The sequence below is a fragment of the Papaver somniferum genome, chromosome 1 (genome assembly GCF_003573695.1).
Source record: "Papaver somniferum cultivar HN1 chromosome 1, ASM357369v1, whole genome shotgun sequence".
NCBI classification, from domain to species: domain Eukaryota; kingdom Viridiplantae; phylum Streptophyta; class Magnoliopsida; order Ranunculales; family Papaveraceae; genus Papaver; species Papaver somniferum.
Window position 1 is genome coordinate 119,547,977 of NC_039358.1, and position 17,399 is coordinate 119,565,375.

The window sequence follows — 17,399 nt, forward strand, 5'->3', positions numbered from 1 at the left end:
CATAGCTTAGGTTCGGGTTCCTGAACCGACTAAGATAGTTGAAGGCCAAGCATTGTAAACCTATATAAATAGGCATTCGTCCTTTTAGAGAAGAGACACGAAATTCGTAAGTCTTGGAGAGGGGAAACAACACAAGGAGCAAAATCTAGGGTTTCGTATCGGTTCATCAATGATAACATTATCTCTTTACTTTTCTTATATGTATATCATGGATGCTTCTACATCCATGAGTAGCTAAAAACCTATTGATTAAGGATGAATTCTGAGTTCTAATAAGATTTGATTTAGTATATGAATCTATTTTGATTTTTTTTTTTCATATGATTATAAATTGTATTTACTAATATAAATATTTATGTTTGATTTATAGATTGTTTAGGTGGCCAATTAATTCAATTCATTAATTAATATAAAGCTAATAAAAAATAGTTTGATCTGTAATTGTCGAATGACCCTTTAAACAAGTAAAATCTTTTTTTTTTTAACTTCCTATTTTTTCTCAAAAAGTAGAACGGTTGAAGGGATTTGGAGGGGGAAGGTTTTTTCGTTAGATAAGTGTCAAAAAATAAAGAGGGATCGTAGCTGGGGCGGTAGAAAACATGAGATCTTGCATAGGGAATCTATGGAGCGATCCCATGTAAAGACAACAATAATACGCAGACCTAAATTATGTGTCTGATGTTAGGATCAACCTAAGTTCACAAAATCTAAAGTATTCGACTAAGTTACACCTACAGAGCTTATTCTTGGTGGCTTAAACGGATAAAATCTGGTAGTCGAGCGCTTTTGTATCCAGTGACATTAGGAATTTAGGGAATACCAGAGCTTATTGTTATTATACAGTTGGTGATAATCTATGATTAATGATGAATATACTACTTTGATAAATATTTAGTAACGAAGAAGGATTCTTTGATCATATCACTCTTTATTGCTTGCAATCAAATCTTTTTCAATTTGATTTATTTATTTTGTTTAAAATCTAAACAAAACCCCCCTTTGTGACGCACTTGACAACTAAAAATCACCACTCTTCGTTGGAACGAACTTGACTTCCATTATATTATTTATCATTGAGTGGAAAAAAGATCACTAATTTGATTGCACCTACGACACGCATCAACTTCCTATCAAGCCATTCCACTTAGGCATGAACCAATTGTGAATTGGACATAGCTATGAAAGGAAGCTAAATCAGCATGCAGGTTAAGGGAGCTTGCATAAGACACTTGCATCATAAGGATGATGCAATATAAATATGGCATGAGCCTGAATGATGCACCATTGACACGAGCAAGACCAGTGCATTCTTTCAGCAATGCCGAAGCGAAATAAGGAAGCTGGAAATAGGCTTGCAATGGCCTATGTGCAAGTCCAAGGCATGCCCTGTAACATCCCCAGTTCCGGATCAGGTTCAAACCCATATGGAAATCCGAACTCGAAGCGTTACATGTTAGAACGAGACTATTGCATTTTTTTCTAATTTATTTAATACACCAAACATAATTGAAGTTTATATAATTGGATGGAAACATATGAATTCGAATCATTTTTAACAACATTTTCGACAAATATATTAATCCAAATTACATTTTAGGCAATACAATGAATAAACTAACTTCTTAATTTCTACTTCCACATTCTGAAACATCTGCAAGAACATCAATTGGGGTGAGATGAAGGCTCAATAGAATGCATTCCTTTTATCAAAACATGCAACACATATATTATCTCTAGTGAGGCTGAGGTTATCTGTGCCACCAACATTGAGAAGAAGTATATCTATGAAGTTCTTATTATGATTTTTTTTCGTTTAATTCTGAATTGGAAAGGAGATGATTGTCGATGACTTGAAACGGAACATCTAGTTCTTGAAAGCTTCTCCTAAGCTTTTCGTTCAATCCAGTGACAATATCCATCCATTTAAACGATGGAAAGAAATCCCCAAAACTTAAAAGAGTACTCTATCAATATGGTTTCCTTCTTTATCACCCCAAAAAGTTTGTCCGTATAATCTTTGTCAAATTTGTTCCCAAGTGAACACCTAAATATAACAACGTTCGACATAAGGAACACTATCTCAGTTAAATTAATCGTACCACATTTTCTAGACGAATGAGTTATATATTCTATGATTTTATCAACTTCTTCTTTTCTTGCCAACTTAAAAGATTAAACCCTCTTAGTAATCAACAATTCAAGAACATAAAACTTCCTGAGTTGTCTCCACCACTCACCATATGGATCTAGTGCTATACCATTTCCACCACAAAATATAATTTTTGCATCTTTTGTAGGAAGCCTGTCTGGGAAAATAGGATCATGTGTCTTTAGAATTTGAGTTGCCATCTATGTGGATGAAACCACAAGTATAGGTTTTTTTACCAAAATGTAAGAGCATCAGTGGGCCATATTTCATAGATAGATGATCAAAACATTGGTGAATTATGGGAGTGATGTGATGAAACTTTCCTAAGATTGGAACCTTCGGCATAAAATTAAAGGGGTAGATTGAGCCTTGTGTTTGATATATCATCGGACGACTTCAACTTCTTCAACGTATACAAAACAACATAGGAAAATAAAATAGTTAAGATAAAAAATGTGATTGGGTAAAACATGTTAGTTGTAGCTTGTTCCAAGAATTGCGGCAAGAGTGAATGAGTGATAATGATAGACCCATATACAATAGAACTTCGTTAAAATTAGTCTGCTATAAATTAATAACTTCGTTAAAATAATATTTTTTGCCAATCTCAACTTGGACCAGTGTGTTAAATTAATAACTCCGCTAAATCTATTCTAAATTCCAGTAGGGCCCAACTAATATATAAATTAATAATCGGGTGATAGCATTATATTATGATGCCTTATCGAAATAGGAATCCAAAGTCGTTTGTTTCTTGTTCACATTTATATAATATAAGGCTTCATCACAATTATGTTGTAGTTTCTTAAGAAATTCAGGAGTGATTTTGTTGTGTTCTTCTTCTTATTGTTTCAATTATAACATCAAAGTATATATGTTTATACATATAATATGTAATATATTATGAAACATTATGATATAAAATAGTTTGAATCGAAATTAAAATCTCCAGATATATGTTATTATAGGAAAATGATCTACACACTTTTCTTTAACACTTAAGTTAGATATGTTTCAACATGTTAATAACTCATTAATTTATCGATAAATCAATACTTCGCTAAATTGATAGAATTCATCGATCTCAAGACTATTAATTTGTTGAAGTTTTATTGGATGATGCTAAATAACATGTTTGTACATGATAAACCAAAATTCTGGTGAGAATCTTTTTTTTTAAAGAAAAGAACGAATATTATCATTATTGGAACATTCCAAAAGATAACATTGGAAACTATGATCAAAAAATCGACGACAAAGATAAAACATGCTCAACATCAGTGTGCTACCCAATCGGGTAACGACCTAGAATTCTGGCTGGATCAGGAAAAACAATTAAGAAAAGATCACACAGAACTGCTTCAATGTCATGCAACATACTGGCAACAAAGATCCAGAATTCAATGGCTACAATCAGGCGATCTTAACACAACCTTCTTCCACACTAAAGCAACCATCCACCGAGCATGCAACAATATACAACAACTTCAGGACCCACAAAACAATTGGGTTAACAAGAAGGAAGATGTAGTTCAACTCATTCTTGACCATTACTCCCAATAATACACGGCTCAACCTACAATCATATATGAAGATCTTTTCACAGATATCAATCACAGTTTAACTCGCAGATAAATGGACCTTCTTACTAAGGAGGTAACTACAGCAAAAATCAAACAAGCTCTATTCTCCATAAATTCCGAGAGTGCCCCTGGTCCAGATGGTTATACAAGTAAGTTTTTCAAAAAAAAATTGGGAAACAACTCATCCTCAATTGATTGCAATGGTTCGCAATTTTTTCAATGATTTTAATATACATCCACTCATGAATCACACAAACCTAACACTAATATACAAAGTGGACCACCCATCAAGCCTTCTCAATTCAGACCCATAGGACTCTGTAACGTCACATATAAAATCATTGCAAAAATCTTAGTTAATCGAATTAGACCCCTACTCCATTTTCTAGTAAGCCATTTTTAAAGTGCCTTTGTACCAAAAAGATCAATTCATGATAACATAGCAATTTCTGGGGATATCCAGAAATCCTACGACAGCTTAGATTGAGGATTCATTAAAGCTGCCTTCACCAAACTTGGATTTCCAACAATCTTTATAGATTACATTATGCTATGCGTCACAACAGTTACATACTCAATCAACATAAATGGTACACCTCATGGATATATCATCCCAACTAGAGGTATTAGACAAGGAGACCCACTATCTTCCTATATATTCATAATATGTGCGGAAATCCTGTGTACAAATCTGGGAAACCTTCAAAATCAAAAGTTGGTTCGAGGACTTAACATTTCAAGAAAAGCACCACCCATTATTCATTTAATGTATGTGGATGACCTGCTAATTACTTATAAATCCTCTGCTCAGAGTAATCTCCATCTCAAGAACTTGCTTCACTCTTACGGCACTTCGGCGGGCCAGGTAATTAATACTTCCAAATCAGTAATTATTCATCATCCGAGATTGGATCCGGTTGAGATAAGTAATTTGCAACAACTTTTCTTGTGAAAAACAACCAGTGAGGGTTTACCAACCTTCTCTCTCTTACATCACATCCATCTGACCAACTCCGACATTTGTCCCAGATGCAACGCTAATCAAGAATCAGCGTCTCACCTGCTAATTCACTACCCAACTGCGACTTCAGCTTGGAACACCTTATTCACTCAGCTATCAACCTTACCAAACTCCAACTATAACCTCACATGTCCTTTAATGCCTCAAACAACCATTTCCAAAATTCTACAACAAACAACACCAGTATCTGTCATCTCTTCTGTCTGTTTTCTATTCTGGACCTTATGGTTGGCCAGGAATGAACTAATTTCCGCCAAAAGCAAACAATATCAGAAGAAATTCTAGCTTGGGCGAGAAAACAACAACAAGAATATTTTGTGGCAATAGAATCCTTACCTCCTGTGTTACCAGAAGATTCATCGGTAATTAACCACTCAAGAAATACCAAAAGGATCTCAACAATTTCGGTAGGATGGTCCACACCAAACTTGAACTGGATTAAGATTAACACATATGGGGCAGCCAGGGGGCATCCGGGTTTCGCAAGTGCGGGTTTCATTTGCAGAAATTCTGAAGCACGAACAATTTTGGATTTAGCTCAACCTCTAGGAATTACAACACCCTTAACTGCAGAAACTTGGGCTCTGCTTTTGGCATCAAGAACAGCAACAGAAAGGCAATGGCCAAACGTTCTCTTCGAGACGGACTCAGAAAACCTTATGCTCTTCGTCACATCCGCTACTGAACCCCATTGGCACGTCTCAGGGATGATTGAAGAAATAAAATATAGAATACGACAGATTCCACAGGCCGCTATCCAACACAACTACAGAGAACGAAATCAAGCAGCAGATGGCTTGGCCAACTATGCGGCAGACAGAAGTCAAATGATAAACTTTTCAACCAAAACTTGAGACCAGGCAATCCCGGTTTGTATTAGTCAAGTTATCTTCCATGCATCTGTGGGTACCACATACCCACATCATATTGTAAATGCATGCTTCAAAAAAAAAAAAAGAAAAAAAAAATGTACTGTTGTTGGTGTTCCATATGATGAGTTTGCATCTCTTTTTAAAACAAAAATATCTCAAAACAGTCACCAACCGAAACAACAAGGGGTTTGAGCTGTTTGTCCTCCACCACTATGAATTGAATTTTGAGATAAAAACCCTTATTTCACTTAGAGAGCAACCAGACAACACACTAAAACAAGAAGTTGTGTTCACTGCATATGACAATGAGCAGATGCTGACCTTCTTCTAGTACCATACATTTCGGGGAGTGGGAAGCATATTTTCGACCTGGGTTCCACAAAAATTAGGTCTTTTGAGTATCATACATTTTGCCACGGATGAATCGGATGATCAAACTTTCATAGATTTTTATTCAAGTATACAGAAATTTCCCAGTTTCAATTTGTACACTTGTTTTGGGTTGTAAGCAGCAGAACAAACAACCAATTTAAGCTGTAGCGCGAAGGAAACAAAACAATTTATAGGACCCTCTTCATGGGACCAACAATAATAGGCAATGATAAATTTCTCTCAAGTCTCACCTAAAGAAAATATTAAACTTTGCTTAAGTGGATTAATGATGAGTAGTGCAGCTAGCAATTCTGGCTAGTTATCAAGTGATTAGTCTAGAACCGCAATGACGGCGTCCACGACTTCCTGGGTTGTGCTTTGTCCGCCCAGATCTTTGGTCCTGTATTTCCCCTCTAAGATGACACGTTTAACAGCAGTCTCCAATCGATCAGCAAAAGATGGGAACTGAAGATGTCTCAGCATCATTGCAGATGACAGCAATAGGGCTACTGGGTTCGCTTTCTGTTGCTCCACCAGTTTATCATTACCAACATTTCCTGCTGAAGCACCTTGTTCAAACACTGCATAATCAGCACCTACATTTCCTGCATATATGCATAAAAAGATACACTTAGACTATGCTCACAATATGTATAGGAGCTTCAAAGAGATAAGAAGAAGAGCATTGCTTGTATTGCAGAATTTTGAAAAAACATTTTTGGAAACTGAGGTGAGCCGAATTTTTAGAAACAGAAAAATGATGCTAATGCATATGATAAGATAAGTACCTCCTGGCATGACACCAGTGCCTCCAGCAATGCCTGCTGCGGTGTTCGCCACAAGATTGCCGTACAGATTTGGTGTAACCTGCCCAAAATAAGATGCTTCCTTAATCAGATGGGTCCATATATGAGTCTCTGATGTAAGTAGTTATGTATATAGGTGCATCTAAAGGTAGGTGGACTAAAGTGGTTTTCCTCAAATATATAACAACAACGTAGCAAATCAGAACTGCTGCCATACAAGTTTATCTATCCAGTGGTCTGAAAAGTTATCTCACCCAAGTTTCTTAAAAATCACATTTATATCATAAAGGTACAAGTCAGGAGCTCTTATTGACATCCTTAGGAACTGAGATATCCTTCTACCTATTCAAAATGGATCAACCAACCAAGGATGCAAACACAAACTGAAACATAAGGTGAATTGTGAAGCTACCTACCATTACATCAAACTGCTCTGGCTTTGAAACAAGTTGCATGCAGCAGTTATCCACAATGATCTCATTATACTTGATACCAGGGTATTTTGTTGCAACCTCACGGCAAGATTCTAAAAACAACCCATCAGCAAGCTTCATGATGTTAGCCTTGTGGACGGCTGTCACAGTCTTTCTGTTGTTTAGGTAAGCATACTCAAAGGCATACTGTGCTATGCGCTCCGAACAGAACTTTGTTATCACCTATAAGAATTGGATCACTTAAGCATTTCAAGAAAAATGTGCATCCAAAGAGAATAATATGATACACTACTATATCACATCAAAAACATATGTAGTTCTTTTCCTCATCTCAGCCATCTCCGGGATATAGTGGTTACCTAATAGCTTCCCGTTTACAATTCTTTCCCCAACACCATGGGTCACTCACTATCGATTTGTAGTTTATATCATAGTGGTTCATGGTCACAAAAACTATAATTTTATTGTAGAATTTCAATTCATGGATTAAAAACCAAAATCAAGTGTACGTACAACAGTTTATGGGGGAAGTTTCGAAAGCGTTTTCAAGAAAAATCACAGTGGTTACTAGGAAAATTATGAAAGTGAACTCCTAATCTCGAGTCACAAATCCAATTAGAAGGACAAAAAATTGAAAAATTCACAGAAATTTCAGTAGCTTAAATCAGATAACTTGACATACCTTTAAGCTCTCAACAACACCAGGGACAACCTCATGTTCAAGACCAGCATACTCACCCTCAGTATTCTCCCTGATCACGACAATATCAACATTTTCATGCCTAGTGGGTAATCCAGGAAGATTACAACAATTGACAAGAGAAGCAAACAGATCAAGTTCTTTTCTCATTTGAACATTTAAAGAACTAACACCACCACCAACAGGAGTAGCCAATCCACCTTTTAAACAAACTTTATTTTTCTTAATTGAATTCATGACTTCAACAGGCATCTCTTTCATATCACCATGTACATCAAATTTCTCAAAATAAACTGGAGCATGCATTACTTCCATCACTTGTTCAACGGCACCAGTTACTAATGGACCAATTCCATCTCCTGATATTAATGTCACTGCTCTTGGTGTTCCATCTCCTGGTCTTGGCATGTATGTTACTGATCTCTTTGAACCTAACAACCCTAATACAGACAAATTCTTAGGATCATCAATCCTTGATCTTTCAAGAAGTTGTTTCAAAATTGGTAAACCTCTTCTTGCCATTTGTTGAGAAATTCAGGGTTTGGGGAATTGGGTTTTCTAAGATCAAACAAAATTATAGAAGATCAAGAGAGAGAGAGATTTAGAGAACTTTTTTCTGCTAGGTTGACTAGTTTGATCCTCCAATTGCAACTTAACACGCAATAAAGTGGTTCTTTATGGCGTGGTACATAAAGAGGATATTTCCTCCCAAGTCTTAATGCATTCATCACTGTCCTGCAAACTGGGTGGAACAATCTGTCTATATCCCGACTGCTGAAAGTCAATAATAGTCAAAGTTTGGTCAAGGTACTAAATTTCTACCTAGACAAAATGGTAAGAAGAATTGCAGAAAGAAAAATGGATGAATCAAATGATTATAGAAGAAGATTTGTAAATTCAAATTAATTAAATCAAATAAAATTCCTTAAAAAACACACACCATATGAGAATTCAAGAAAAAAAACCTAAACTTTGTAGACTGAATTTAGTTTCAGTCTATCAGGGATAAAAAAACGACCAAAAGAACACACAGAAGTGTTCTGATTGATTGATCAGATCTTACGAACTCCTCCTCCTCGACGAGTAGTGATCTTACTGCGTTCTCCATCCATACTACTGAAAGATAATTTGCCAGATGACATAGTGAGTTTACTGACATCTTTAGTGCTGCTTCTCAAAGAATATCTTGAAGTAGTAGCTGTTGTTTCAGATCTAGGAATTGAGAAATTAGCAGGAACAGATTTTCTTAAACTTTCCAGTTTCTTTTGATCTCCTCCTTTTTTCTTGATGGTAGATTCAACAACACCAAGATTATAAACACTGCTAGGTTTCTTCTTCTCTTCCACAGTTTCGCCTCCTTTTCTTCTTCTTAATCTCTCATTTCTTCTAGCAGAGTATTCATCATAAAACCTGCCTCTTTCAAATGGAGCAGCGCTGTAAGTGTTGGTCAAATCAGTCATAGATAAGTCTTGATTTCCGAATTGATCTTTCACCATTTTTGCCAAGGCTTGGAAATCGGTTGTAATCGATTGATACTCTTGTCGAAGTTCTGGTCTATCTCGAGTCATCAGATGTCTTGGAGTTTGGGTTTTCATCATTGAAACTGCAACATAAAGAGATTAATTTCAAAACTAAAATTGAGGGTTTTTGAAATCTAGGGTATAAATCGTTCTTCGAAATATGAATTTTATCACAAGCAAGAGGAGAAATTGTAATTGAAACTTAAGATGAACAAAAAAGACAATAAGAAATTGGGGTTTTTCTGAAATTTAGGGTTTAGAGTAAATTATTACCTGGTGTAGATGGGACTGAAGTAGTACTAGAACGCAACATCCTGCGAGAACGGATCTGATTCATTGATTCAGCAAGCGGTGGTCGGCGATCTGAAGGAGATCTCTGGAGCGGCATCTTCAAATTTCTGCGAAGCAATCAAAATAGTTTCAAGGATATCAAGTATAGGAAGTTACAGAGATTGATTGAGGAAGAGAGATTGATCAATTGAACATGAAATCTGCTAGAAACCTAAAAATTTGATCTCTGTGACTATTTCGCTCTACGTTTTGAGTTTCACTTTCTACAGTTTCTCTTTGTTTAGGTCGGAGGAAGAGAAAATGTCTCCTGTTTTAAGGTGAGGAGCGTCTCTCAACGGTCATATCCTAGTAATCTGACGGTTCGGAATGGATGAGCATTTCAAAATTCAACGGATATATTTTATTGAAGGAGTGGAGTGAAAAGATATTTTCAATTAAGAATACTTAATGCTATAATTATTTTCCTAAAATTGAGTTAACGACGATGAGGGAGCGGATTCCATATTAAATATGGATTTTCATAGGGTCAAATTTGCCGGATAGTCTATTTAATTTTGCTTTACTTTTTCTGCCAAGAAATAGTATGTTATGGATATGAATGGCAAGGGAGATGACAATGCCGATGAAATACAAAAGTGGTGGTGCCTTTGCAACCTAATTTCCTTTCAGATAAAAAAAATCCATTCAAAGCATAGTCTCATTCTGACCCCTACTAGTCATAAAATAGAAATATAAATAAATAGAATGTATGTCACTGACCTATTTGGAAATTTAGGCCTTCAATTTCCGCATTGTGCGGCCAATATTTTTGCCTTGGTTGAAATGCAGAAACATCAAGATGAATCTCAAGTATTTAAGAATTTAAAGAGAGTGCCTTATGGATCTTAAACTTTGCGGGAATGAGTAATTTGTTGTTAGAGTAAGCTCCAGATGCAACAATGTGGGGCTCTTTTGACGTCTCGGCGGTATGGGACGCTAAAGAAAAAGGTTCAATCCTAAGCGTTATAATTAATAGAATACTAATATCTGATAATTTTTCTGATAAAGGGAGAAGGTCAGAAGACTCAGAACCATATCAATTTTTTAAGGGATTCTAGATGATAAACCAAAATTGGGGGTTTTGAAAAATAAATTATATTGTTTCATAGAAAAATAACATGGAGGATATATATTAGAATATCTTACTAATATAAAGAAAATATCTCTTTTTCAACCGTGGACACCCTTAGTTACTAAACTACCCTCACTAATTTTCCTATCAGAATAATGTAACAAAGGATAACGTTGTAACTTGATAATTTAATTGAAAACTCTTCGTTCTCTTTATCGCTGTCCTCTTTACCCTGAACACCTCCACCGTCAACAGATAACAACCATCACCACTACGCTAACCAGCGCCATCATCACCAACGTTGTAACCAACACCACCACCGTAATCAACACTTCCGCTAACTTCCATGAAAACTAAAATTAAAAATTTAATTTTTTCAATTCATCGACGAATCCTTCACCACCACCACTCCCTTAACCACCACCACCACTCCTATAACCAGTAGCATCACCAGGTCCACCGCCATCACCGTAACTGTGTAATTTGAAAATAATGAAAGAGTGAGATCATAATTATTAAGACTTCATATTGAATCCTCCCAAACGCCCTAATCTTACAAACCCATTTTGCAAATTTCAACATTTTTTTTAGCAAATTCAAATTAATCCGACCATTAAATTAACCCGTTTCGCAAATTCAAATTTCAACAAATTAGATCAACCTCAAGTTCAACTTAATTCAAATTCGAAATGATGAAAATTTTGAAAATCAGTAAATCCGATACATGACATTCATGTTTCCACTAAGTTTGGTACCCAATAAGACAACGCAGATTGATCTTGGAATCTTTTCAAAGCCTTAATTTCCTCAAGCACAGTAGTGAGTTACACCCATGCTGCTTCAAACACTTCATTCAATCGATTGAGTTACACAAATTTGTTCTACTATGATGCTTTTGATTGTTCGAATCTTTGGGTATTAGTAGTTCTAAATATCGTCTCTCTCGAGAGAGAAACAAAAGGCCAAGATAAAAAGAGGAAAAAAATAGAACAGAGTAATAGGTGGGGAGAAGGCAGAGTGGGGGTTTGGCGAGATTTCCTTGCTGCCTTGAGAAAACCAAATAGTATAAACATGTGTTGGGATTCGGACAGGTGTTCCTTTTTTCCTTTGATTACCAGAAATACAACATCTGTCTTGGTGAAAACAAGAGGTTTTGCACTTTGGTACAGACGAACTACACATGGTAACACTATGAAAATGTGGAGAAAAACTAAATTATTTTGTTCATTAATTAATTTTTTGATTATTAAAGTCTTATGATAAGTTGGTAATCCAACTATAAGTCATGCAGAGATTTTTATTTTCAGTTTCTTCTTACAAATGCAAAAATAATACTGCCTCCCAATAAGCTGGTTTCAATACATAAATATTTCAAAAATTCTAATAAGCTGGTTTCTATGCATAAATATTTCAAAAAAATAGGCTGGTTTCCTAATTGGGAAAGTCAAATGTTATTTTAATTTTCTGAGACCACTTTTCTCTTAACTTCTTTTGATGACAAGTGTCATGTGGACCATTTCACTTTACTTCTTTTGCTGACAAGTGTCATGAGGACCATTTCACTTCATTTCTTTTATTGACAAGTGTCATGAGGACCACTTTCAACGATTAGTTCTCTTAATTTTCTTAAATTTCTCTAAAAACAAAACCATCATATTAAAAAGGAACAGAGGGAGTAAGTAAATTAAGCTTGTTGGATATTTGGTTGTTTCGATCACATTTTATTTTTGTCGTGCAAATGGATATTAATGCTCCAACTACAAGAATCGCATAAATTTTAGGATGTGCATTCATCCATTTAAGTGGTAGGCGATTCGAACGAGCAAAATTATCGAATGAACAGAGCGGCAGGCGCATCACGCGTGCGTGCTATACTAGTGAAAATAAAAAAAAAACTACGTAAAAGTAAAGCTTCTTACATCATTTTCTTTTTTTTTGTTTTGTTTTTAACATAAACTAGTATTTTAGATTTGGTAACAAAAATATGATGTTTTGTTATAATAAATATCACTTAAAGCTAATACAATATCAAACAACAAGAAAGACTTATTCTACGTTATATGTGATACCACATGTATCACAAATATAATATATATAACTCACATATATATGTATGTTTAATTAAGAGATTTTTGGGTGTATATTTTAACATAACAACAATTTTTAGGAGGATATTTGAGTGATATGCATTTGGAAACATGTAAGACTTTGTATTCACAACTAAAATTTGAAATTATTTAGTGTAATTTACTTTGTAATTTTTAATTTGGAAACGAAACGAATGCAACTCTTTTGCAACGGAGAAGAAGGCGTTTAACTTCAATGGTTCTTGCATATTAATAAAATGTTAAGTACAAGTCAAAAAATATCGATGTAATATCGTATAAATAGAAGGTGTAAGCTTCGGCTATTTTAATTTGATGGGTCAATTTTATTGGTGAAAGAATATTTATTTTTAAGATTTATTGCAATGCTGCTAATGGGTACCATTTTTCTTGGGGGTGTACCAAATTGCATATAAGACAAAACATATTTTGGTAAGGGATTGGTACACACCCAAGCAAAATGGTACCCCCCATTAGCAGCCATGATTTATTGGACCAAAACTGTTAAAATATTCGTTGGTTGATGAGGTCAATCGTACATCGGATGAGAAAGTTATGACGGATATGGCGAAATATGAAAAGTGTACATGCAGAATTATGTCTAGCTTCAAGAGACTCAAAGAAAACCGTAACTCTGGGATTTTTGACAAGATTTTTTTGTCTGAATCACGTTTGGGTTGGAGCAAACCGTAACTGGGGTATTTTTGCACATCTTTGGGCTTCTAAATCAAGGAAAACGCAATCCCGGACGGATTCTAAGCCCCATTTTCGTTAGCACTATATAAGGAGACCTCCAATACATTTAGAGGGACCTTAGGCATTACTTTTTGCAAGCACTAAAGGAGAAAAAACATCACATGGAGAAAAGCTAAGGTTTCAGAACTGTTTTCATCAATCGTAATGATTTTTCTTCTAGCTTATCATATGTATATCATGGATAATACTACATCCATGAGTAGCTAAAAACCTAACTGATTGAGGATGAATTCATAGTTTTAGACTAGATTTTATTTAATATATCAATCCATTTTAATATTTTCATATGATTATTGATTTTTCATACTGCTACATGTTTGATGATCAATTGATAGATTGTTTAGGCGGCCAATTGAATTGATTTGTTGATTTAATCTAATGCTAGTATTGAGTTAGGAGATAATTAATCGTCGAATAATTCATATGCAAGTAGAGAGCACAAGACCTTGCATGGGGATCCCGTGAAGCAATTGTGTGTATAGAAAACACTAGAAAGTGGACCTTGAGCTAAGAGTCTAAGCACTAGGATCATATGGCTAAGAAGCTGGAAATACTGACACATACACAAAACATGAAAGAAGATGACTGAATCACAAACAAAGGAGAATTGGGAGAGTGAATTTAGGATTGAAAAGGCAAGAACAACTAAAAGAAATCCACATAAACGCAGACATGACACGAAGTGAATACGGTATGAAATTAGCGAATTTTCTTGTTATATATATATATATATACTAGGGAATGACCAGTGCCGCTCGGCACGGGATATTTCACATTGTGTAAGTTGTGTGTCTAAACAATTTTTAGGAGTCATGGCTTTTTCCTTTATCTTTTGTTTCAGCCCATAAAAAAGTTTAGTTCCTTCGACCCAATTTTTTTACTTTATAAAGTTTTTGTAATAAATTTGACTATTTGAGTGTGGTGATATCTCAAAAGAAGAATCTGGTCCAATTAAGTTAGTTGGGGCTTCAACATAGTGAAATACCGGCTAAAAAAATGAGGGCATGGAAGATGTTATACATGCAGTAACGATAACGATCATATAACACATAAGCTTAGAGCACGCACCCTATTCACCCCAATTTTGTCTAATTTATGACCATTTTGAACGCGAACTTGTGAATAATTAATCTGCATGTCGTCTTAGTGTAAACAGTGCAGCTAGAGAGTTTCCTAGTTTTTGAGCTGATTAACAATATATGCAGACAATAAATCAGTGTTTTCAAAGCCGTCTTTAAAGAATTATTTGACTGAATGTGATGCGTTGTATGTTGAAGTTGTCTTAGCAAGACACTGTATCACCCAAAGATGTATTTTACTCGATTCTTATCCAACTCGCGCTTTATATCCTCTTTACACTACACACTTCCCATTGCCTACAAAACTAACAAATTAACATGTACCCAAGTTATATAATGTGTACAATGAAAACAACAGTTATAAATGTACATAAACAACTCATAAGATTTTTTGCAAACAATTGCAGATAACTTGCCATCTAAAAACTTGGCAAATAATTTCACATATCCCTATGTTATACGGATAGCCTGAGATATTAGACGGATTATGATCTGCTAAACAAAATCAAAGTTCCTAATAAACCTTTACTGTAGAGGATCGTCCACATACCTAGCTCTTTTGGCATCACAGATTTTACCTCCAATTGGAACAATCTTTTCGCAATATGCAAAACCGAGTTTCTCCGGGAACCAATAAAATTTTCATTCTAGAGGCGACAAATGGTGTTATGTTCATATATTTCCTGTCTTTTAGATCTGCATAAATCATTTATGAAGTTACATTTAGCAAACAACACAGTCCATAACAATGAATTGCATAATACGAGACAGTATTATTGGCCAGTGAAAATTTATTGAACGATTTACATTTCTGATGAATCTTGCAAGAAGTGGTTCTATTAATAGCATCAAAAGGTATTTACAACAATAAATGAGTGTTTGCAAAGCCGTGTTTTAAAGAATTGCATCTGTCAAACGGAATCACAAAGAAAAAAAGGGCAGCGAATAATAAGTTGAATTTCTACCGATACAACAAACAATGTCGTGTATTAGTTAAAAGCTTCAAAAATGATTCAAAATGTTATAGGCTGATATGTGAAGGACGTCCGATCATTGTGCTACCGAGTAATCAGATTGAACATACAATAATGAACAACCATGTTAGTAAACATTGATTGTTCATCAGTTTAGTTAACTTAAGAAATCTGAATCTAAAGCATCAAGTGATCATCTTCTACAGCATGATAATAATGGAAACCCAATAAATTGAAATTATGATCTTGGATAAATAAGTAGGTCTCATGATTCATGATAGGGTCAGATGCAACTATTGTAATGGATTCGGCTTTATCCTAATTTTCAGATAAAGCATAAGGAAAGTGAGTTATACATAATATACACATACAACAACGTAGGTCTTTCTGAGTTTTGTATTACCTCTCCAAGCAGCAGCAAATTGGAGGCAGTAGCCCTCATCAGTTTCTAGATCTCACTCACTGTCAAGTGCACAAAATACGGTGGAACAGGTGATATCTTCAGCCTCGAACCTTAGCAAGTACCTATGATGCAGTGAAAGTAATGAAGAATGGGTCGAATGATGCACATACATCGCATGGAAATGACGGATGTGAAACTGGCCAAAGGAACATGAGGGTTATCTAAGTATAGAAGTTTCAAGTTTGGATTCATATTTGGTACACCTATAGTCATCGTATGTTTCCGCTATTTTCTTACCATACTCTCTACAGGACATACGTTGTTGTAGAGGAATTGGGTGGGTATCACCTTATATTGAGTTCCTGATTATATGAATGTATAACCAACACAAAATAGTCAGATGATTGTAAAGAAAATCTGTAATAGTGAATTTTTTCTCTGAGACGATGTAGACGGGAATTCCATATTAGACTTCATTTACATAGCAGAAGCTCGGAGCTGGTCTTTCAATAAATACTCATGCTAAAGATGAAAGTAACTATAATATGAAAGTTCAGAAGAATTGGTTTGGAATATAAGGCTTTACCATTTGATCTATATAGTAGTTCAAATCCTACGATCCATATTTATGTATGTTGTTCTACCTGTACAAAAGTACATAAGGGAAAACTTAACAATCCATTTAATGGAAAATACATAGTCGATTGAAAGAGTGACTCTTTTAATTTTAACATACATGTTCCTCTTAAGAATCTCAATAATACTAATCAATAGAGTGATCTAGTAATACTGTAGTTATGTTTCCCAACGGAAGTTCAACGCGCTGTTATACTTACATCCTTTTCTGCACTATGGGAAATTCTCGCTTGCTGCAACACCTTGGACTGCTCCTTAAGAAATTCCTTAAAATGAATTATAAGTATCAACTTCATGTCTAATTTTTATGAATTTTCAATAGTGTGCCCTGCAGACATCAAAAGAAACCAAAAAATGGAATGTTTACTTCACCTAAACCTAAGACTTAACAAATATGATAAGAGCATAATTCACATGATTTTAGTGTTAATTCCATGCTTGTTTTAGTTAGATTTCTTGCATATTATCCTTGTATTACTCTTGTTTTCCATTTTATTTGTTTCTTTAGGTGAATCATTCAAAGTCAATGGAAAAGGCTGCAAAAGAGCTATAAAATGAAGTTCTTCAAAGATCCAAGTGTTTAGAGC

The 17,399-nt window shown here is 35.0% G+C and overlaps 2 protein-coding genes and 1 long non-coding RNA gene across 3 annotated transcripts; all 3 read right to left on the reverse strand.

Annotated features, from left to right (window-relative positions):
* Positions 1-6,051: 6,051 nt before the first annotated feature.
* On the reverse strand, positions 6,052-8,582 carry LOC113298350 (isocitrate dehydrogenase [NAD] regulatory subunit 1, mitochondrial-like). Its single transcript, XM_026547080.1, has 4 exons — positions 7,920-8,582; positions 7,220-7,459; positions 6,786-6,864; positions 6,052-6,602 (listed from the first exon to the last, which is right to left on the reverse strand). The coding sequence occupies exons 1-4, from the start codon at positions 8,457-8,459 to the stop codon at positions 6,328-6,330; spliced, it is 1,134 nt and encodes a 377-aa protein (XP_026402865.1). The 5' UTR covers positions 8,460-8,582; the 3' UTR covers positions 6,052-6,327.
* Positions 8,583-8,816: 234 nt separating this feature from the next.
* On the reverse strand, positions 8,817-10,126 carry LOC113298358. Its single transcript, XM_026547089.1, has 2 exons — positions 9,731-10,126; positions 8,817-9,540 (listed from the first exon to the last, which is right to left on the reverse strand). Exons 1-2 carry the CDS (start codon positions 9,843-9,845, stop codon positions 8,990-8,992), a joined length of 666 nt encoding a protein of 221 aa, XP_026402874.1. The 5' UTR covers positions 9,846-10,126; the 3' UTR covers positions 8,817-8,989.
* A 767-nt stretch (positions 10,127-10,893) lies between these two features.
* Positions 10,894-11,870, reverse strand: LOC113332319. Its single transcript, XR_003351444.1, has 2 exons — positions 11,615-11,870; positions 10,894-11,333 (listed from the first exon to the last, which is right to left on the reverse strand). It is a non-coding gene; the product is annotated as an uncharacterized LOC113332319 (long non-coding RNA).
* Between the last annotated feature and the right edge of the window lie 5,529 nt (positions 11,871-17,399).